The sequence below is a fragment of the Pelodiscus sinensis genome, chromosome 23 (genome assembly GCF_049634645.1).
Source record: "Pelodiscus sinensis isolate JC-2024 chromosome 23, ASM4963464v1, whole genome shotgun sequence".
Lineage (NCBI taxonomy): Eukaryota > Metazoa > Chordata > Testudines > Trionychidae > Pelodiscus > Pelodiscus sinensis.
Genome location: NC_134733.1, coordinates 9,198,255 through 9,221,768, shown reverse-complemented (window position 1 = coordinate 9,221,768; position 23,514 = coordinate 9,198,255). Strand labels below are relative to the sequence as shown.

The following is a 23,514-nucleotide window of genomic DNA, read 5'->3' as shown; positions in this document are numbered from 1 at the left end:
AGCGCGCTGGGCGCGCCAGTTCAAAAGAGCGCTGGGGAACCAGGAGAGGGGGAAGGAAGCGGGGGCCGTATTAAACCAGAACACGGGCCGCAATTGGCCCGCGGGCCAGACTTTGGACATGCCTGGAATAAAGCAACAGTGCACAGCATTATGCCACATACAGAATGTCTTTAAATGGATCTGCTCGTCCAGTTTATTTGCCTCCATTAGTTTTTATGCATAAAACAATGTTCAAGGACAAAACCACCATAAGCATAGCCTCACTGTGACTGAGCATTAGATCATGGAGGGTCCTGCTTCTGTTACCAATTTTAAATGGTTAAAAGATTTGAGTACTGCTAAAGGCAATAGAGCTTGAGTATTTTAAACATGTTGAAAATGGGAAATGTTTCACGATTTTCTTCAGTATGCCAGTTGCTCTTTAGGGGCACCCCTAGCATGGGTAGCATGCCTACAAATACTTGCAGTGTGCTATTTACTTCAATACCAGGAAGTAAAGAATTGTTCAAGAATCTCATTCAAATAAGCAAAGGTATTTATTTGAATAAGCAGTCAGCACTAGTGAGGCAACATCTGGAATAGTGTGTCCAGTTCTGGACCCCCAATTACAGAAAGGATGTGGACGCATTGGAGAAAGTCCAACAGAGGGCAACCCAAATGATTAGGGGACTGGAGCACTTGACATGGGAGGAGAGGCTGAGGGATTTGGGCTTATTTAGTCTACAGAAGAATGAGGGGGGATTTGATAGCAGCCTTCAACTACCCGAAGGGGGTTTCAAAGAGGATTGAGTGAGGCTGTTCTCAGAGGTGACAGATGACAGAACAAGGAGCAACGGTCTTATGCTGCAGTGGGGGAGGTCTAGGTTGGATATTAGGAAAAACTATTTCACTAGGAGGGTGGTGAAGCACTGGAATGGGGTTACCTAGGCAGGTGATGGAATCTCCATTACTAGAGGTTTTTAAGTCCCGACTTGACAAAGCCCTGGCTGGGATGATTTAGTTGGGTTGGTCTTGCTTTAGGCAGGAGGTTGGACTTGATGACCTCCTGAGGTCTCTTCCAACTCTAGGATTCTATGTAACAGACTTCAGGTTTGGATAGTTCCCATCATTCAATGGCAAGTCTGTGTACACAGTGAAAGGAATCGTGGGAGAGTATCACATGATATCTTGACCTATGTTGTCATACACATTAACTTGTCCCTGAAGTGCTAATGATGAATATTCTAACATGTTTATGAATAAAGATTTACCTTAATACAGTTATAGTCTAAACCATGATAAAATTAAACTATTTAGTGTAATGCTTGAACAGGCAGGTCTTTAAAACAGAAAGCAATGCTACTGGCTTGGGTATGTCATAATTCCTTCTTGGTTTTGAATGTAACATTCTAAAAATACAAATTGTTCCATAAACCTTAACATGTATTTCTGTATGAAACAATTTAAGAAATTAGGAATATAAGCAGAGCATAAACTTAAAATATTCCATGTACAAAACACTTAAATTCCCACTTTCGAAAAATATCAAAAGATTACAGAGTGCTACTTAGTCTAATGCCCTTGCATCAGTAGTAGTATTTCACCATATTAATTTTACCCAAGCTAACAAAAGAAAATGCAGAAGAGTTTATCATATTTACTTTGCTTTTCCATATTATCTGAAGGATGCAAGCATACTTAATTCCTTCTAGATGTTTTTCTCATCATCCACATTTAGATACAAAAAGCAAGTTCTTCACAAGTTTTTAAAAAGCTAGCTTTATTGGTTACAGTTATATAAAATGTACCATGGTAGTCCCATCTAGCTGGTCATTAAGTGCTTGCAACAGCAGAAATATCTTATACATCTGAGAGATTCCCAAGGTTTATTTCATGCCGGAGGAAAAAAAAACCAAGCCACTCTTTATTTGCTTGCCTGCACTTCAAATATCTCCAACAATGCTACGTTTAAAAGCAAGGACAACCCCATTTGTATGTCAAATTGCAATTTTTAATGTTTTCATTAGAATAGTCTTTATAGCACTCTCCAAACAAAAGAAAATATAACTGAACAGCAAACTTTAATACAGGCACACTCTCCAGATTAACAACCCAAAACAAAAACAAAAAAATTAATGTAAAATGTAAATCACATATAATACAATTGAAGTGTCCAAAACAATTTAAATAATTTTAAATATTTTATTTTTTAAACTTGCTACAAATGCTTTATACAATATTTCAACATGAAGTCCCCATAACAGAAATGTAACAAAATGGGAATGATAATGAAAGTGGCACAAATTCACCAAACAAGTATTAAACTACAAATTTTAAGAGGTAGATTACTTGTTAAGTCGGGGGTGGGTGGAGAGGAGAGGGCGAGGATGCATAATGAAACTAGCTGCTTTCCATCAACTGAGTCATTAATCCGGCAGGGTATATAACGTATGAGAAACGATATTTCCACGAAAAAGCTCTTTATGAGCAGCAGGCCAATTTGTTGCTTTTAAGTTATAGAAAATGAGGTTTCAGACCTTTTACAGTAATTTTATTATACATTTATATTTCAAAATATACACCTACGCAGTCCCATTTCTGGCCTGTTTATTAATAAAATAGTACACAGTATCCAATTATACGGAATTCAGAAATGGGTGTGAGTATTTCATTTCTATAGGAAGAAAGTTTTATTTAAGTGTATAAATAGACTGGAAATTCATAAAAGTTCAAACCTGGTTTTTCCCACATCTATGCTGGGCATCTAAAAGACTTAAAAAAACAAAGCAAAAATAAAAGTGAGGGTAGAAGGAGAGGAGGAGGAAATTCTGTCATGCTAAGTTCCTCTCTACTAGTTAATTTAAAAGAAAAGCTTCAGGATACTCAATACATGACAAAAATACCTTGAGTACAGCAACATTTGTTGTCCCTGACTCTACAATGAACTACTGATAAAACAGGAACCTGCTTTGCAAAGTTTTAGCTGAAAATGTGTCTTTGCATGCTATTCATCAAGATATGGGCAAAACTAAAAATCAGACCTGTCAGTTCAATCAGAGCTGATTCTGCTCAGTTTAACCCACATTGCTTCTTTTATTTAGTTATTTATTAATAGTACCCTTCTCTTTGTATCTAAAACATCCTGGCCCAGTGTGCAAACCAGACACCAATGAAGAAAACATATGACTGACACTAAGTATTAGAAGCAAGAAGCCTGCAGGCAATCAGCTGCATTTTATGATTGTGAGTCAGTTTCAGCTGGTTTCGCAAGCTTGGTGGATTTCACATCCATTGTCGTAGTGCTTATCCTAAGACAGTTGAGCATGCAACAGCTCTACCTGGTCATATAGGGATTTTTGTTTTGTTTTTACAGAAGGTTCCTAGAAAATAAGAAACAAAAACTGAAGATAAATGACAAAAATAATAGTATAAACTGTTTATGAACTGAATATGCTTCCAAAGAAAAAACAAACCAAAGTGTGAGATATAGACTTAAAGACAAACAATTGCTAAGTGAAGCAGATGGTTTTGAAAAACACTGAAGATTTTCTGGAAAAAACCCTCAGAAATGTTTGTGTGCAGAACAGAATCAAAGTTTGCCAACTGATGCTGGTGTCATTCATATATTAGAGCAAGAAACCCTTGATCCTTGACATAAATATTAATGATAAGCAGGCAAATAAAATTCAGATTTAGGAATTTAAATGGCATATTTTTGAAAAAAAATAACTGCAAACTTCCTTTTTAGCTTAACAATCCTTAAGACCAGCCAGCAATGCAAACTACAATGGGAAATGTACGTTACTTGAGACAATGTCAAAGCCATCTCTACATAAATCCTTATTCACTCCATGAACACTTTGAAAACTTATTTGTATGCAATAATTCACAAAGGATCATTTTTTTTGTGTCCAATGTAGTATTAAATTGCTAATCTGGATACAAATATATACATCTTACTCCAAATTCTACTGATCTCCAGTATGTCTTATGCAAAATCCTCCGTTATTAAGAACAGTTTTATAGCCAGCTCTTCAAGAAAGCAACTGATTTTGAGGCAAGCAATGTGAACATACATGAGATAGAATTAGATCTAGCTGATTTCTTTTCCTCTTTGAGGATAATTTTCTGTATTCTTGTCTGACAAAAATACAAACCCTTTCTCTCTCCCCCTCTTTCTTGTGTATGGATTTCATTTGTTTATAGTTTAAAGAAACTGGAGTCTTTTTCCCCATTAGCCAACTGGAATGGTGTACCTTGTGTTGAAATCTGTACCTTTCAGACAAAAGTATTTCATCCAAGGATCATTAAAAATGAAAGGCCTGCACTGCAGGGTATATTGTTTAATCACAAACACTGTGCTGCAACCAGAAAAAAGAGAGACAGCTCTCTCTCCTATATGCATTTTGGAACAGTTAATTTGGAAAATAAGATCAGACATTTAAATCTCTCCCTCACATCTGATGTTTACTATAATTACCCAGGGAGGGATGCACTGAAAGAACTGAAGAAGTGCTGAGCAGAGAAACTCAGTGGCCTTGAGGTTGTAAGCATACCATCACATTACCCACTCCAGGATGGAAGTTGTCTGAACAGCATTAAAGGACAGGAGATCTCCAAAACTATGGCTATCCGAAGACACATAGGAATTCCCAATTATCTCAGAAGCACCTATGCAAATGGCTAGACTCTTGTGCATTTTGCCTAGGACCTTATGTATCTCCACATGACTGGGAGTCCACTAGATGCTGCACTGACCATACATCCTTGTCAATGTTCACATCACAACTCCTTAGAAGGGACAGAGGTGTGGACTGGAAAGCCAAAAGAATTTCTACCTGGGGTTTCCCCGCTGGCTTGCTGGCAGAAAATGCAGTGCACAGTGGGGATGACTGTTTTAGCCATTCTCCCCAAAAATCTTCTGAGGCTTCTGATATGTTTTGTGAAGGATAAGGGAGATAATGCTTCTGTTCAGGTTCAACATGCTAACAAACTCTGCACCTGATGACGTTTACTGATGGTAAAAAATGGAGATCTTTTTGCCCTTAATTATATACCGAAGCAAATAGTTAGCATTCTGACCCAGCAATTATATTGTTACTATCTCTGAATTTATTTATCATTATACTGCTTGGATTATTCTATATGTTATGACGGCAATATTTAAAAAGAATCGTGGATCCAAACTATTTAGGTAAATGGATGAGGAATTCAGTCACGATTCTCACCACAGAGAACCATTAGTATTAAATCTATGACTCCTGTGTTCGATTGCACATTATATGTTGTATTAAGGTCACGTTATCAAATGACATACAAATTCGGTTAAATTTAATTTACTGAAGGCACTGGTAATGTGCTGGCCAGACTTTCCAATTCAGCTTGCTTCATCTCTTTTATGGATATTTCATGATGTGATTTGACAAAATGCAGAGAAGAATGTACGTGTGCAACGTAGCTCAGCATGACTGAGCAACAGACCCTGCTGCAAGTTTTGCAAAACTCAACCTTATCTGAAAGTGGAGAAAGATTCTAAAAGACAAGAGAACTGGAAAGCCCGTCTGAAATTTGTTGCTGGTTTAGTCATACTTGAAGCTAAAAGCTTACCTGAAGTCTTTTAGTTCTTGTTTTGTACTGCTCTCTTCTCTCTTGTTTTCTATTGTGTCTGCATTAGCTGCCTGCTGTAAGCTCCGAGTGATAGGTCCTCCAACCCTCTCTCTAGATTTTACACTGAACCTATCTGCCTTTTTCTTGTTTGCCACAGCAGACTTACTTGGCAAAACGGCTTTATTCCTTTGTATTCTGACATGCAGCTTCCGGGATGTTTTGGTTGAGATTGCAGAATTATTCTTGGATACCACTTTTGTTTTTTTCTCCTCAATGAGAGTCATTTTGGCCACTCTTACAGGGCTGGAGTTCCTTAACACTGAAGAGGGATTTGGCTTTTTGGATCTAATTGGAGGTACAAATTTTACATTTTGCTTTGATTTGAAGGATGCAGTAGGCAGCTGAAGCTGAACAGGTCCTGAGGTTCGTGCTCTCGTCTTGCCCAAGTGAGCCTGCATACTTTGCATTTTGATCTCCGCATCTGCCGTTCGTCTGCGCTGGTTGTTGCCTTTATCGCCACTTGCGGGTGATGAGAAGCTCCCACTTTTTTTTGATGATTTTTTTTTAGAGGAAGGGGAGATGGGCTTTTTGGGACAGCTGTAAGATGCATGTTTGTTCAAACTGCCGATGTAAGTGAACTCTCTATTACAGTAGGGACAGATGTGAGAGTCTGACTCAGATGCACTATTTTTCAAGTCTGCCTTCTGCTGTGCAGATTTCTTTTTTTGCAAGATGGCTTTCTGGACAAGCTGATTTTTCTTCTTCAATGCATTTAGTTTTAGCTTATTAGATGACATTTTGCTAATCTCAACATTGAAATTAAGTCTTTTAGGTTGTCCCATTCGCCTGAAGGCATTTTTTTCAGTCCCAGATATAATGACCATGCCATTTTTAGGCTGCACTGTCTGTTTCAGAGGTACTGGATTTTTTTTGGGTGTGTATCTCTTTTTGTCGCTGGCAGAGGCACATGCCAAGATGTGCTTGTGTAATTCAGGCATGTTATCAACGCTTTTTCCACATTTTGTACAACGAATGGCTGTAGTAAAGGTCTGTGGAATATTATGGGTAGTGAAATTTGTAGCAGTAGCTCCAATGCCCATTGGATTTCGGTGGTGATATTGAAATGGAGGTGGCTTAAAGCTTGGATAGTGCTGATTGAGGCCCAAACGAACATCTGGATCTTTTGACTTTACTCCAGAAGCCATGATTTTTATGGTAGTATAAAGTTCTTCCGAGGAGTCATTTAGATCTTCATCCTCTTCTTCTTTTGAGGGTTCTAAGGAATCTCCTGGGAGGCTTTGCATATGTTCTGCATTTGCCTTACTGGGATCTGTAAAATTCTGGGGTCTTAGTGTCCCACTTTCAAACTCATGATGCGTGCACTCTTTGTCCGGATGGAGATCTTGCTGATGTTGTTGCAAATTGCACAAAAAGGCAAATTCCTTTTTACAGACCGAGCATACAAAGATATTTCCGACTCCATGAAGCAAAAAGCGATGTTCTGACAGACCAGTTTTCTCTCTAAATAGCTGTACGCAGAATTCACATTTGAAGGGCCATTCTTCAGCATGAACAGATAAATGCTTAGTTAGATCTTTAATAGAAAAAAAAGGTGATTCACAGACATTGCACACAAAGCTTTTACTGAATGTTTCCTGAACTACATCTGTTTCACTTGAAGTCTCTGGATCATCTTGTGACTTCGCATGCTCACTTTCCATTTCCTCTTGTTTAAAAACTATCAGGGGGAGAGTTCTTTCCAGATTATCAGCAGGGGAAACAACAGAAGAAACGACTGAAAGCGGAGGAGGAGAAGGAGATGAGGAAGAAGAAGAGGAGGAGGAAGAGGAAGAGGAACAGGAAGAGGAGGAGAAAGAAGAGGAAGAGGAAGAGGAAGAGGACGATGAGGAAGAGGAGGAGGAGGAGGCCGACGAGGAGGATGACAGGTTGGGAGGACCAGGTGAAGCAGTAGTAAAAAGTTCAACTGAAGGAACAGGAGATGGAGAGGGAGATACTGTAGGTGAAAGGATTGGAAGTGGGGACTGTGTGGCAGTGTTACAGAGTGGTGATGGGCATGAAGGAGTGGGAGTGTCACTGGCTGAAGCATCTGGGAGTGGTAAAGGAATAGTTGGAAGAAGTGGAGGGGGTGGTGTAGCAAGTGTTAACAAAGGAGGACAGGCTGGTGGAGAGGAAGGATTTGTTGGAGTTAAAAGAGGGGGCAGCTGACACGAGGAAACAGCAGATGTTTGAGGTAAAGGGGAAGCAGAGGAACTATGAGACGGGGACTCAACAGTAGGTGCAGACAGACCAGGATCAATATCAGGTTCTGGCTGGGGTAGTTCTGATGTTAATGGACTTGGGCTTCTATTCACATCTGGTGTGCTTTCTGTAGCTACATCCGTTCCATTATATTCATTCAGCAGAACTTTTTGTAACATGCATGTGGTTGGTTTCTTTTTTTTAATGCCACTACATGTTGGTTGAACTGAATTATTTTCTTTGTATTCCTTAACTTCAGTATCACTAAATGGCTTTTTATGCACACTTAGATCTAATACGGATTCCCAAGGAACCTGAGTTTGGCTTTTGACATCAGACCTTTGTTTTACACCACTAGATAAATCCAATGGCTGCTGGTTGCACACATTACCAAAAGTTGGAGTTGCTGTCCATTCCTTAGATATTTTATAGTCTTCAAAGCACAGAGGACTCACAGTCTCTTTTTCCTCCCTCCCACATAAGCTCCATGCAGGTGAGCTGCTGTGGCTTTCTAATTTTGGCATCTTTGAACCTAGAATGGCATCATTCCACATGGTTTTTCCATCACCTTGTTTGCCAAAGTCTCGAAGTGCTGGACTGTGCTGTGGAGAACTAGGAGGAGAGCTGGTTCTTCTTTTAAACCTACTAGATACTGAAGGCAAAATGGGTGAAGATGTAGCCAAAGGACCTAATTTAGGGATTTCACTTGCTGTGGCTGATGGAGTTATCTTAGTACTGTCCTGTGTCTGAAGAAGTTGTTTTAACTTGGACGACAAATAAACACTTTTTTCTTTATGAAAAGGTAAGTTCTCAGGGGTTGAAATGCTAAGAGGAAGATTTAATGAACATGAAGGGGTTATAGGTTCTGGATCTATTTCAGTTTTTATTTTAGGTAAAAGAGGAGGGCTGGCAGTTCTCCTCTTCTTGGATTCACTGCTTCCACTGCTAGAAGGCTCCTTAGGAAGATCAGTCATGTGTGTTTGTGCAGACTTTAAATTTTGAGAAATTTCCACTGTAACGGGAGTAAGTAAACAATTTAGTCCATAGAGGTCTGCAGAATTGGATTCCATCTCAATCACGTCACAATTGCTAGTACTACTGTTGGACTGAATTTTACCATCAATATAGTAATTTAAATTTTCTGAGATATTGCTAGAAATATCCATAATATAAATGTCATCAGCTTCACCATCCTCTTCTAATTCTGTACTTGCTATATACACACTCTGGGCTGGCTGGGCCTGCTCTGTTTGAAGTTGAGGTTCTTCAAGAATGAATCCTTTTCTCCTAACACCTTTAGGCATTAGATGACGCTCATGAACCCTACGCTGGTGCCTACGCATATTAGTATGAGTTCCAAAAACCTTTTTACAATATTTGCAAGGATGCAATTCTTTGGGTTCCTTGTTCTCCTCAGCAAGGGAAGAATTTGACATTTCTTGGGAGACCTTCTCGGAATCCAAGATAGTGAAGTCTTCCACAAGATTGGAAATGTTTGATTCATCTTTAAGACCATCATCTGTAAATGTCTGGGCATCAGCAACATCATCTGACTGCTGGGCTGAAGTTAGTGTTAAAAATGGTTTCCTTTTTGGCCCTGCTTCATGCCGCCGCTCATGCCTTCGCCGGTTAATTTGAGTGCCAAAAGCCTTTCCACAGTATCGACATTTGAAAGCATGATTGACAGCAGATATATGAATATGCATATGGCGTTCAAGTCCTTGCTTTGTTGTAAACTTCCTCTCACAATGCTGACATGGAAACATAAATGCTTCCTGGAGGTCACCATTGGATTCACCTTTTTCTTTAGGAATTTTCATAACCGGTGTCATCTCCAGGGAGTTCTCCGGAGATTCTTCTGATATGCTTTTTTGTTCCTCCACAGATTCTAGCTTTTCTTCATATACAGTTGTAGGCTCTTCTCCAGGATTTTCTTCAGGAAAATTAACATCTTCTACCTCCTCTTCCTCTTCATCCTCTTCCTCCTCCTCCTCCTCCTCCTCCAAATCATCTGATCCACAAGTTATTGCTCCCGGTTGGTCTTCGGGCATTGTTTGTGGCTCAGAGGAAAGATTGGGGATCATCAGTTTTGGAAGAACATCTTGATTTACCATCTCCTGAATCACAGCTGTTTGTTCCAGTGACAGCACAGCAGAAACAGATGGCTTTTCATCTTCCTCTTTACAGCCTAAGAAAGAAAAGGTAGAGAAAGAAAAGCATTAGGGAATTTAGTAAATTTTCCACAATATTATAATCCCTTTCTTTAGTCCTGTTTTCTGCCCACCATCCAACAGCACTCTCAATATTTATGAGCACTGGAATGCCACTGTTTTCTTTTCTTAAGCTGTTGTATTTAGAACAAAACTGTATTCACAAGTCTTCTGTCTGCAATTTTTGGCCAACATGTAGGGACTGCATTCAATTCACTGAGAAACTGAGAATTACTGCTAACACTGTGACCAGCTAAAACTCTTCCGAGAGAAAGAGAGAGAGAGAGGGTATTGGTACATTTCACTGTGTAAATCTCCATATTAAAACAAAAACCCTCAGAAGAAATTAATTGCTCTCCCTCACCATTTTTAAACTACAGAAACAAGACATTAAATTTGAACTCTGCCTGGACACACATCTGAAAAGTCAGTGAAATAAACTTCAGAGTTTGGCTGAAAACTAAAAACTTACTTTTAATCTTGTTTAGAATACATCAATCTGGGTTGGTTTGTTTTCTTAACACACCGTAAAACATCTTATAGGATCCAATTTGGTATTTTCCATTCCCTAAATTCTGTATCCTGAGTAGTTGTAGAATCCACACAGGCACAGCCTACTCTCTTCTGAATTAGACACACCATGAGCATCATTTGCTGATGTAAAGTGGCTTTGAAGGCCCCTCTCTGAGTGCCACTTTGATCTACCTGCCTTCAGACATCAATACATACTGCTGACAGGAAAGCAGCTATCCTGCTCATGATGTGCACTAGTACAGTGTGTGTCAACCTTTATTTATAAAGTAAAATACCCCCAGTACCTACAGTTTTCAGACACACAATTTTTTTTTCTACTGTTGCAATACATTTGTTTGAACAACTTCATCGTAGCCGGGTGGGCGATGACATTTTTGGGTGTAAAAAGTACAAAAATAATAAAGTGCTGTAAAATGTAAAACAAAAATTCAGTTTTCTCCAAATGTCAGTTGTGCTGACGTATCCCCCCAGATTTTTCTCGAGTACCCCTAAGGGTACTTGTATCACTGGTTGAGAAACACTGCACTAGCAGAGTATGTCAGCAGCAGCTAAAGCAAACATTCCTCCCCCATCTCCTATATATGTCTAGCTTGGGAATGCTGAGGTAATGGGGGCAGGTGTCAGATTCCCAGGATTACTATTTTCAGTGGGTTGGTCAAAGGGCAATTGGAGGAAAAGATCTTGAATGAAGCCAGTAGTTACATGCTGCTCTTACCTCCTTCAATTATACCTCCCACTGGTCCAACAACAAAGCCAGGAAAGACAGACTTTACATTCCTGATATTTCTAAACCAAAAAACAATCAGGAAAAAAGTCTTAAAGATCCTTCAGGCTTTTAATATGTATATCATAGAGAGAAAAAGGGCAGAAGCCAATTCCAAAAAATATGCTGTGCAGGTCACCCTTAAAATAGATTTTATCAATTGTTTTTGTGTTAGTATTTATAGAGGTGGTATTTTATTATGTTTGCATTATACACACTTTGTTTTATTCTGCTTTACAGCAACCCAAATGGCTGGTCAAAGGGCTAGAGCAGCCAGTAACTACAAAATAAAATTATTATACCATGACTCCCAAAGTACTGTGTCTTGATCCTATTTGTAAGTTTCAGAAGACTTAATAAAGAAATCCCTATTTACAGGCAGTCCCCGAGTTACGCGGATGCAACTTATGTCGGATCCGCACTTACGAACGGGGCTTTTCTCGCTCCGGAACTCGCCGACGGCAGGACCACCCAGATGCGCAGTGGTCCCGCCACTGCGTCCTCCGGGGCGAGAAAAGCTGCTCCGGGTGTCCCTGGTCTGCTGGGGGGATCCCCAGCAGACCAGGGAAACCCGGAGCAAAGCCGCAGAGGCGGGGGACCTACGCCTCTGTGGCTTTGCTTGGGGTGTCCCTGGTCTGCTGGGGACCCCCCCCCCAGCGGACCAGGGACACCCGGAGCAAAGCCTTGGAGGCGCGGGACCCCACTGCCTCTGCGGCTTTGCTCCGGGTCTCCCTGGTCTGCTGGGGGGGGGGGAGGGCGTGCAGCTGCCCCCCCCCCCCAGCAGACCAGGCTTTTGTTGTGGACGCCTGGGGTAGGAGCAGCTGGGGTGCTGCCGGGTTGGTCCTGGGGGGAACCTACCCGGCAGCGCCCCAGCTGTTCTGTCCCAGGCTCCAGATTCAGCCACTGTTGAAACTGATCAGTGGCTGATTCCAGGAAGCTGGGGGCAGAGCAACTCTGCCTCGGGCTTCCTGTAGTCAACCCCTGGTCAGTTTCAGCAGCAGCGGCTGAATCTGGAGCCAGTTCCGAGTTACGTACAAATTCAACTTAACAAACCTATAGTCCCTATCTTGTACGTAACCCGGGGACTGCCTGTATGTTCCAGCTGAGTGTTCAGAATGTTATGTTTAAATTCTGTACTAAGCTAACTCTTCTGCACTGTATAAGGTACGAACGTATGACATTTCTCTGAACATAAAACTAGTAACTTCCAAGTTATTTAACACTACAGGATAGCTGGGCATGCAGTATAAATGTTTGTATAGTGCTTTTTTCCTTAGCATTTAATGACACATATCCTCTAATTTAATAAGAAATTTTTTAAAAAAAATCATGAGATAACTGCAGAATCTTACCTTCTTTAGAGTCCCTCATATCTGTGGAAGTAAAATCCAAATCAGTTTTTCTCCGCTTTGTATCTATTGCCCTCTTTCCCTTGTTTTTACTCTCCTTCTTCTTCCCTGAAAAAAACAACAACGTGTCTATTGCTGCTCAACAATTTAAACGTTTTGAGTGACAAATTAAAAATCCAGACTTAGAAGAACTGCTGTTTTGTATAATTACTGCATTTTTCTGAGGAAAATAAATAGCACATTTTTGATTAAAAAAAGATAGCAACATTCAAAGGGTACACTAAGTGCATGAAAAAAAAGTTTGCTGAAGGGCAAAGCACAGAACCAAGGAAGAGAAGGTGATTTGCAAGAAATTAACAGTTCAGCAAACTGGATTTTGATATCTGTTCCGTTAGTATAATTGATAAAGCAATAAGACTGTAAATGCCTAGAGAAAAATTAAATGACCAGTACAAGGTAAGATGAGTTTGTCAGAAAAAAACCCAAGCTGAACGAGTTTTTTCACTTTACATAATGAGGATAAAGAAAATGCAGCGTACACAATGTAGCTCAATGAACTCATAGAGGTATCCAACATCATCATGGGTGGATTAGACAAGACTTCTATAAGGATGATACTATGCATAAATGGTATTCAAGCAAAGCTGTGTGAGGTAATATCTTTTACAAGGCCAACTTCCGTTAGTGAGAGACACAAGCTTTCAAGATCACATAGATCTTGCATAAACATTTCAGGTGTTTCTCTCACCAACAGAGGTTGCTTCAATAAGAAAGTATTACCTCAACCACCTCGATCCCAGGATATCAGAGACACAATGTGGCTAAAATGCCACTACACACATTAACGCTTAGTGTTAATGTGGGAAGTGCTGTCAACAGATACTCCACATGGGTTCCATATACTTACTTTAATGTAGGTTTTCAAAGTAATTCTACCCCTTTTCATTCATGATTAGGAAGAGGGGGATGCAACAAGTAGAAGGATCATAAATATTACAGAAGAAACAATTAAAATGCGTATGATTTGGGCCATCTGGAAAAAGATTAAATCTATTACATTCAATAAAGGTAACTATAAAGTGGTTTACATAAAGAATACCCAAATATAAAATTGGGTAATAGCTGTTAGCAAGTACAGAAAGACAGGAATGATGAACATAATATGCACAAATAATGAAATGGTAACAAAATCAGAAATGCTAAAGGAACACAACACAAAAGCAAATCAGGTAGCTAGACTGCTCCATCCAACATTGGTTAGGCCTTACTTGGGAATACTGCATGAAACTTTTGGGCAGCAATTTTGATACACTTGACAAAGTTAAGAGAACAGGAGTGGGAAGAGGGATTGTTTAGGAAGAAAGACCTTTCTTAAAAACTTAAGTACCAGATGTGCTTAGTGCAGATGAGAAGACAGACAATTCTCTAAAAAATAGCTCAAGTGAGATCACAAGGAATACAGAGAAATGCTATCCAAGAAGCTAGAGCAATTCAAAAAAAAAAAAAAAAAAAAAGTCAAACTTTGTAACTATAGACATTAAGCTGCTCTCCATTTGTGTGTATGCTATCCACAAAGGGAAGCTTGTGGAAGGTGAGGCTCAAATATAGAATCATAGAACACTAGGACAGGACCTCGAGAGGTCATCAAGTCCAGTCCCCTGTCAGAAGATTGTCAATTATTTGAGAGAGAGAGAGAGAGAGAGAGAGAGAGAGAGAGAGAGAGAGAGAGAGAGAGAGAGAGAGAGAGAGAGAGAGAGAGAGAGAGAGAGAGAGAGAGAGATGCAAAGAAACTTTATTTACAAATTGGCTTTGAGGATATTCTCTACTCTTCCTATATCTGTTTTCTCTTCATCCAATCCTATAATATTCAAAGGGGAAAGAGAGGGACTCTCACAGGTTTAGGCAGGGTAGAAATCTGTTTATTTACATCTTCATCCGTGGTAAACTTCCCAGCCTTGAAAAATCTCACACTTCTGATACATTGATACATGCTACATATTTCTCTAGCAGCTAATGGACTTGTGTACACATACAGTTATTCCATTATTGAAAAGCAGAGTAAGTGACAGGAAAAATGAACTCTTATTCCACAACGAGACTGCCAACATATGGAGTTATTCAGAACGAGCTAAATTACTTTAAATGCACACTCTACCTTAATCTGAATTAATTTTCAAAAACGCATACAAGTCCTAAACAAGAAATCTTTTCTGAAAATGTACATTTCTACCTAACCAGCTGCTGGAAAGGTACCTCTACAAGAGAAGTAATGCTTCCTCTACCAGGCCTCTGAGGCTAGGCCTACACCAGTGGTCTCCAACCTTTTCACACACAAGATCACTTTTTAAATGACAGAACAAGCCAAGATCTACCGCCCCACCCCTTCCTTGAAGCTCCGTCCTCTCTATTCTCCTCCTCTCCATCACTTGCTATCCCCAATCCTTATGCTGCTGCTTTCCCCCCCCCCCCCCCCCAATTCTTCTGTAGGAAGAGGTTTTTCCAACATTTGGCCTGTCTAGACTGGACCAAATGTCAGAAAAACCCCTTCTTTTGGAAGCCCCCTTATTCCTCATGGAAAGAGGAATATAGGGGTGACTGAAAGACCATGTTTGCTCTTCCACTAAAAGAAGTGGAAGAACAAATGCATACCTGGATGCAGAAGAGTTTTTCTGGGATATCTCCAGAATCCTGAAAAACTCCTGGGCTGTGTCTACACTGGCCACATAACCCGTAATAGCTACGGAAATGAGAGAAGTCAGAATAGGGAAATGCGCGGGGGATTTAAATATCCCCCGCAGGATTTAAATAAACATGGCCGCCTTTTTTTCCAGCTTGGGGAAAAGCCGGAAAAGAGCGTCCAGACTGGCACGATCCTCCAGAATAAAGCCCTATTCCGGAGGATCTCTTATTCCTACTTGCGCAGGGAAAGCCCGCACGTGCCTGCCCCGGGCCTGACTCACCCCTCCTGTGCGGTGCAGGGAAGTTGCCGTGCTCCTCCTCCTCCGGAGCTGATGCCCCCTCCCGCAGTACGCCCGGGAGAGCAGCCAGTGCACTTTCGGAATCACTGGAAGTGGCACTAAGCTGCGGGACTTCTGTCCATCTGCGGGAAGCCGACACTACCTCCATTTTCACTTTAGGTAGATAGTGGGGCTTCTCGGGAATGGAGGGAATGGGGGGGGGGGGGGAGGTGGGCCGGGCCGGGCGCCTTGATCGACTGGTCGAGGCCTTGCGATCGACTGACCTGTTGGTGACCACGGGCCTTCACTATCACAGTCAACCTAAGGTACACAACTCCAGCTCCATAAGCAATGTCAACTGCAGATGGGTCAATGGGAGAAACTCTCCCACAGCTTTATGTTACTCTTCTCATCAAGGGTAGAGTACTGGGGTCGACTGGAGAGCAATCCACACTCAATTTGGTGGGTCCCCACCGGAGCATTGGATCTTGGCGTGTCCATCCTGGCTGTAGCATAGATGCAGCCAAAGAGACAGACTTCTTCCTTCCAGCCAGATGTGAAATCTATTCTAGAATCCACTTCTGATTTAGAAACACACACTCTTATCTAACAAAACATTGGATTTGCCTTGTGTGAACTGTCTTGAATTTAAATGTCAGGTTATTCCTTTATTCTTAGAAGTATTTTGCACATCTTTCGCCAAAAGTTTTTCCTTTCCATTCCTACTGAAAATTTTAAAGCTTGCTAACCTTCCTATAGAAAAGTTTAAAGATCCAAGAAAGGTCAGCTTCAAACTAGAGAAAATAAGTTTTTATTTGGACACAATGCTGTATTAACTAATTTTGTATTTTCTCCCTCTTTTTTGACAAACTACAGTTTAATTAGCTGTTCACTGTTTCTCCAATTCTTTATATAGCTTTACCAATGTGTTTCATTCAATTTTTGGTCATTTTCTTGTTTTCTTTTTCTTTTGCCTTAACATATCTCCATCAGATCAAAAGATCACCATGTGTCACAATTTTTTTGCCATCTTTGGGTCATGCAATGCTTCCTCTCAAATGAGCCGCTTTGTGCCTCATCTTACACCCAAATACTGTAATATTTTGTCTTTAAGGACTTCCCTATCTTACTTAGAATTGTCTCAAAGGTAATCACTATCGAGTGCTGGGAAAATGCAGTTGCAGACGAGTCAGAAATTTCAGCATGCTTTCTGAAACTCAGATTGACCATAATGAGTTTCTGGGTGCATCTTTACCTGCCAAGCACCACAATTCAATATTATATGCAATTAGTCAGAACCTATGTTAAGCTTTGAAAGCAAATAAACCATGGCCATGATCTTTAATGCAACTGCCTACCTGTGTACACAAGGCTTCAGAGCTGTGCATATCCAAATATCTGTGCTAACCCACCTGTCATCCCTGCTGAAGCTTACAGCAAGAATAACTGATGCAACTGCATCTCTGGGACCAAAAGTAAAAAATGTCAGTATGTTCTTAAAGGCTCAAGTGTTCAATGTAATAGAGTCTAAGAACCATTGCACATACCAAATGTCAACATGTATCCTTTGGACAACAGCTGTAATGAGTTTTAAAGTGTCTGGGTTGAAACCCAAGAATAAAATGTTGAGAGCACATGCAAAATTCCACACATTCCGGGGAAGTGTGGTGAAGAGGAAAAGCGGGTTTCCTAATCCTTTGTTTCTCAATCAGTGGTACGAATACCCTTAGGGGTACTTGAGAGAAGTCTGGGGGGGGGGGGGGGGGAGCATGTCAACATTACTAAAATTTGGAGAAAACTGATTTTTTAATTTAAGTTTTACAGTGCTTTATTATTTTTGTACTTTAGACACCCAGAAATTTCACTGCCTGCCCATGATTAAATTGTTCAAGCAAATGTGTTGCAATGGTAGGAAAAATTGCGCATGTCTGAAATTGGGGGTACTTTGGTATTGGGGGTACTTTTTTTTTAAAGGGGTACTTTATAAAAAGGTTGAGAAACACTGTTCTAATCCATAGGCCAACAACATCTAGTGTTCTGAGGTCTTCTAAACCACAATATCTTCTTTTACACACAGAGGGAAAGTGCTCCACTCTAACAAAGGAAAATTTTCAGGACCTGAAATCTCTAGGAGCTTCATTTTCACAAAAAACATTGTGGTGACTGAACCACAACTTGCCTGCTCTCCAGACTGTGGTAGCTGGTGTTATAGTAGACAAACTATTTCTAGAACAGAATAGGTTGCTAAGCGCTTTTAAACTTATATTGCCTCCTCTATTGCTATTGTGATAAAACCTTTGAAATGGGAACACAATTCACTCTTCACTTCTGATGAGCTTAGAAATGCACTGTGATAATTAAGCAGCCAAGCAAAATATGTAGAAAACAATCACAATAGCTTTGCTTTTGTATTTTTAAGTGATAAAGAGAATGCAAACTTTCCTAAGTTTCATCCATGTATGCAATAACCTACCAAAAATACCATCCCCAAACTACCACTAGGACCTGAAAAATAAAAGAGCAGTCTTCATAACAGAAGTTATTTACTTAGGGCTAAAATTAATTTGTCATCTAATTGTACATGGATTACTAAAAATCCCTCTCAATACCTGGATGAAAAGAATATAATTCCCCAGTCCCCTTTTGACAGCCACCTGCTTTACCACCAAAAAAAACTAGCCGATACATTTGGAACTTTCAAATTCCTGGCCTTTAAATAAATACATGTGAGAAGAAGATTCATCTGGCACCTACTTGCCCTTTGTCAGAATAGCCAGAAAGCTGACTTTCATGCATATATAATTTTAGATCAGTCAGATTGATTTCCAAAGACTAATGGAAATATCTATTTGCTTTTCAACATTTTCTTCCACCTACAGCAGTTAGCACATCTTGCCTTTTTTTAGGTTCTGGTCTGTTTATAAAACAGTGTTCAAGCAAGAAACCCTTTGAGATTTGCAAGTCTTACCCAACACATTTTCAAGCAAAAGCAATATCCACAACTCTGATAAAAACGGATATCAATGATTTGTGACTCTTAATTTTCTTAAAAAGACTTCAAGACCAGCAGAAAACTACAGAGGGGAAAAACACAGTATTGAACCCAGTGGAAGCCTGAGAATAAGTACACACGTGCACTTACCATCAGGTTCCTGAAGGGTCCTACATGGCTGCTACTGCCAGCTGGATCCTCCACTTGGTCTAAACAAGAAAGATACAGGAATGAAACACAGGGAAAGTGAAATGGAAACAATGACTAAAGAATAAATGAAAGGTAGAACTAAATATATACGTATATACATAAAAAGAATTGCAAAAGGAGGATGCAAAAGAAAACGGAATGAAAGAAACAGATGGAGAGCAGCTACCTTGCCTACAGTGACAGAAGTCCAAAGGAGAATGGCCACAATTTGCATATTTTGATTTTCAGCGCCACGTTTGGTCAATATCAAATGTTTTTCCGTTCGCTCTCCTGCCCCATCTCACATTCTGAAGGCAATAGGGTGGATACACTGGCTGTTTCTCCACCATGACCACTGACAAAGGCACAAGAACTCGATTACTGACTTTCATCCAGATCCTCAGCTGATGATGATCAGTTTAGTTCCATTGATTTCAATGGACCTGGGCTGATTTACATTAGCTTAGGAGCTGTGTCTAGAGATCTGCAAATTGGTCTGTGTCAGATGAACTTCAAAAGTATTTAGCAATAAGTAGCAGTACCCTCTATTTGTCCCTGATGTAAGAGGCTGGCAATATTTTATAGCTCATACTAGGAGAAGAGTCTCAAAACATTCCACCAGTATTTATGCTGATTTGGACTTGAATATCTAAAAAGATGCTGTAAATTGCATCCTCTGATGATGGCTATTTTGGGGGGATATGGAAGCAGGCACATAGATGCCAAAGGGGATGGCAGAAAATCAAACTCCATCTTTTCCTCATTGCTGCAGATAAGTAAACGTTACCAGCTTTGCCAACGTGCTGCTGTCTAAAAGTAAAATAATAAGGCTTCAATGGGATGCAGTGTGCCATAACAAAATAAGTGAATCTCATACTTAATTCTTCTGACTCAAACAGTGCTCTGAGCATTGGTAAGTGCAGAACACACTTCTCTACACCAAGAACTAGGGATGTTAACTAGCGGTTAATTTACTAGTTGAGTAGTCGATGGAATTTCCATCGAGTACTCAACTAGTTGATGTACATTTCAAAGGATGAATACAGAAATGCCTAAGAGCCCCGTGGTGGGTCTTGTACATTTCAAAGGAGAAATGCAGAACTCCGCAAGCAATCCGGGGCCAGCCGGAAGTCCCACTGACTCCGGGCTGCATGAAGGCCAGCTCTGAAATGTACAAGATTCCTCAGCTGACCGCAGGTTCCGCGGGGCATTTCCCTAGAATCCGGGGTCAGCTGGGGGACTCCCCAGCTGATCCCAAGTTCCGCAGAAAAGCTGCATGAAGCCCAGGATCAGCTGAGAAATCCCCAGTTGACCCCAGGCTCTACGCAGTGCTCCCACTTTGAAATTCCGAGGCGATGTTTCAAAGGAGCAGTGCTGCACAGCTAATCCGGGCTCAGCATTTCAAAGTGACAGCACCACACAGCTGAGCCCGGATCAGCTGTGTGGTGCTGCTCCTTTGAAATGCCACATACAGCTGATCCAGGCTCAGCTGTGCAGCGCTGCTGCTTTGAAATGCTGAGACGGCATTTCAAAGGGGCAGCACCGCACAGCTGAGCTGTGGATCAGCTGTGCGGAGCTGCCTCTGAAGTACTCCATCTTTTCTCCCCTTTGCTGCCTCTAACAGCTAGAGGAAGCAAGGAAGGGGGGAAATCGACTAGTTGACTGACTATCTGATAAGCATCCCTACCAGGAACCAGGATAATATAAAAAGACCCCAAAAAACCCCACCCCACACACCCTGGTAATACAAGATAAAAAAAAAATCCCTGAAAAACTTTGAAACCAGCACATCTAATTGCAACTGGCTGTGTGTAGATACACACAACTAGAAAAACATTGTACACATATGTGCTTCTACTGATGCACACAATAAATGGCTACTGAAAAATCCAGCCATCCCTGAAAACCAAGGGAGAAGCTACTTTATGTGAAAAGGAACCTCGAGGAGAAATGACGACTATGGCCAAAGGGAAGAATTCACATTTCAGTTCACATACTCGACTACACCATGACTACTATGCTCAGTTCTCAATGTAAGATATTTATACTGTAAGTAACTGCAGACTGGACAGAAGAGGGGGGAATTTACTATTTGTAAATACTATGTTTCAAACTTCGTGTAAGTAGATATGGTAGGGATAACCTGCTATCCCCCACCCTAATTTACTCCCATGTGAATTGGTCACCCTTCTCCATACACACTAGAGAAGTATAAAATACAGGTGAGAACATGCTACAGTGCCAACTTCCACATTTTTAAAATTTTTGTGTAAACTGTAAGAAAGTTGCAAAGCATAACTATCTAGAATAGGGCCCTATGTGTTTAATAACTCAGGCAGACAGAATGGGGTAAAATTAAAATGATTACATGGAGAAACATAATAGCAGGAATCTGGCTCCTAGTCAGTTCTCCTCTGAATGCGGAAGGGCCTAAATAGCAGCTATGGTGCAGGATGAGGGAGGAAAACTGATTTATTGCCAAGAAAGAAAGAGGGAAAAAAATTCAACAGATGACAAAATGCCAGTTTGCAAAGATGCGAACACTTTAATACCATTTCCATCAACATGCATTTTCTTTTTGTTAACACTTTGGGTGTGTCTAGACTACATGCCTCCTTCGACGGAGGCATGTAGATTAGCCAGATCGGAAGAGGGAAATGAAGCCGCGATTAAAATAATCGCGGCTTCATTTAAATTTAAATGGCTGCCCCGATCTGCCGATCAGCTGTTTGTCGGCAGATCGGGGGAGTCTGGACGCGATGCCCCGACAAAGAAGCCTTTCTTCATCGACACAGGTAAGCCTCGTGAAACCAGGTTTACCTGTGTCGATGAAGAAAGGCTTCTTTGTCGGGGCATCGCGTCCAGACTCCCCCGATCTGCCGACAAACAGCTGATCGGCAGATCGGGGCAGCCATTTAAATTTAAATGAAGCCGCGATTATTTTAATCGCGGCTTCATTTCCCTCTTCCGATCTGGCTAATCTACATGCCTCCGTCGAAGGAGGCATGTAGTCTAGACACACCCTTTAAGAGTCTTGGCATTAGTTTTTTAAAACATCTTTAACATTACCCATATAACACCCCATGAAGAAATCCTGTTTACACAGCCTTTTATTACCATCTATCACAACACTTGCTCTCAACACTGAAACACTGCCGGAAAATTTTCAACTTCATGGAAATTTTGTGTATACTGTTCTCCACGTTATGAGTGGATTTTTGTATAACTGCGAGGACTACTAAAACCTGCTAACCCTCTTTCCTGATTCAACACTCAAGCCACAAGATTCTGCAGGTTGATACATTTAAAGCTTTAATCAGTAAGTTTTAACAAATTGCAGGTGTACTTTTTTTATTTTATAAAAAAGGCTACATGTATAAATAATCTGCAATGTTTTACATCTATCATCACAGGAAAATATTTTTGATAATTTAAGAACAATTCACATAAATGTAGCATCCAAGATCAAATATACAATGTTGCACCCACTTCTCAGTTCTGTTTAAAAGAAAACAAACCCCAAACAAACATGCTCTGAGAAGATGTCCAGAATTTCCTGTGCCCTGATGTAGGCCAGGTGATCCCACCCTACCATTTTGCCACACAGCAATTAGAGATCAGGTGCTAATTTACTCTGCTAAAAATTAGAAGCTACATGGCAAATGCTGAGAAAAAAAGAGGAGAGGGAAAATAGTGACATGGATAATGGGCAGAAAAAGATAAATAATGCTCCTAGATTAAGCAAAATAGAAAAATTAAAAAAAAATCTGCAAAAAAAATCTATAAACACTGTTTTAAATTAGGTCATTAGTGCTGAATATTGCTCATTCAGCTGTACAGACATTACAACAACATGCCAAAAACTTTTTCCCCGCTTGCATTGTTATTATATAGAGATTTATTTAAATCAGGGCAAGTTTCTTGAGAAGATGAACCATTCTAAAGTATATTTTTGGAAATTCATGTATAAACTACACACAAATTCTTCCGCTGAGTTGGGTGTCCCATATGAATGCAAAAGCTTCCACATTATAAAAGAAAAACTTGAAACTCAAGAGAAATATTGTTTGGGAACAAGCAGGGAAAGAGACTATATAACCTCATACGCAGGGCTCGACAAATCGCTGTTTCTACTCGCCCATGGCGAGTAGATTTCAGCCGGTCACCCCGTTCACCGGCAGTACACACGTGCGTAATGCGGGTCTTGCACATGCACAGTGCGGGGCTGGCGAGTAGATGTCGCCGCCGTTTGTCAAACCCTGCTCATATGATTCAGTAATTGATAGCCTCCCACACTCATATGGCCTATTTTCATTTAGCCTATAAGTGGCTTTCCATTCTGTACCTACAAGAAGGTAAGATGTAAACATGTGGCACACAACTGGTAAAACTTTCCATAAACAAAAATAATCCTCCAAAACATTGGCATGACAGGTGTTTGCTTATTTATAAACTAAAACAGGAAAGAAACCACTACTATGGAATTACACTAAAAATGCTAACCCTGTTCCACTTACACAAGCAAATACTACAAATGCCCACCACATATAGATAACAATAGAGAGATCAGGCGATCTACACATTTTTACAAAGTATATACAGCCTCTCCCCTAGTTACAACTACCTCCACTTATGACCAAAGTGGTCGTAAAAGCAGATCCGAGTTAAGAACTTA

General features: G+C 40.5%; 1 protein-coding gene across 3 annotated transcripts in view; it reads right to left on the bottom strand.

The window, feature by feature from the left end:
- Positions 1–1,972: 1,972 nt before the first annotated feature.
- Positions 1,973–23,514, bottom strand: part of PRDM2 (PR/SET domain 2) — a 117,922-nt gene continuing 96,380 nt past the window's right edge. For 2 of the 3 annotated variants that reach the window (XM_075906443.1, XM_075906442.1), the window contains 3 exons: positions 12,705–12,809; positions 5,587–10,033; positions 1,973–3,359 (listed from right to left, as the gene is read on the bottom strand). In XM_075906443.1, the coding sequence (XP_075762558.1) occupies positions 3,347–3,359; positions 5,587–10,033; positions 12,705–12,809 (4,565 nt within the window). In that variant the 3' untranslated portion in view covers positions 1,973–3,346. Of the gene's footprint in view, positions 3,360–5,586; positions 10,034–12,704; positions 12,810–18,800; positions 18,860–23,514 lie in introns of those variants that run through there. The other variant, XM_075906445.1, reaches the window with a different exon arrangement.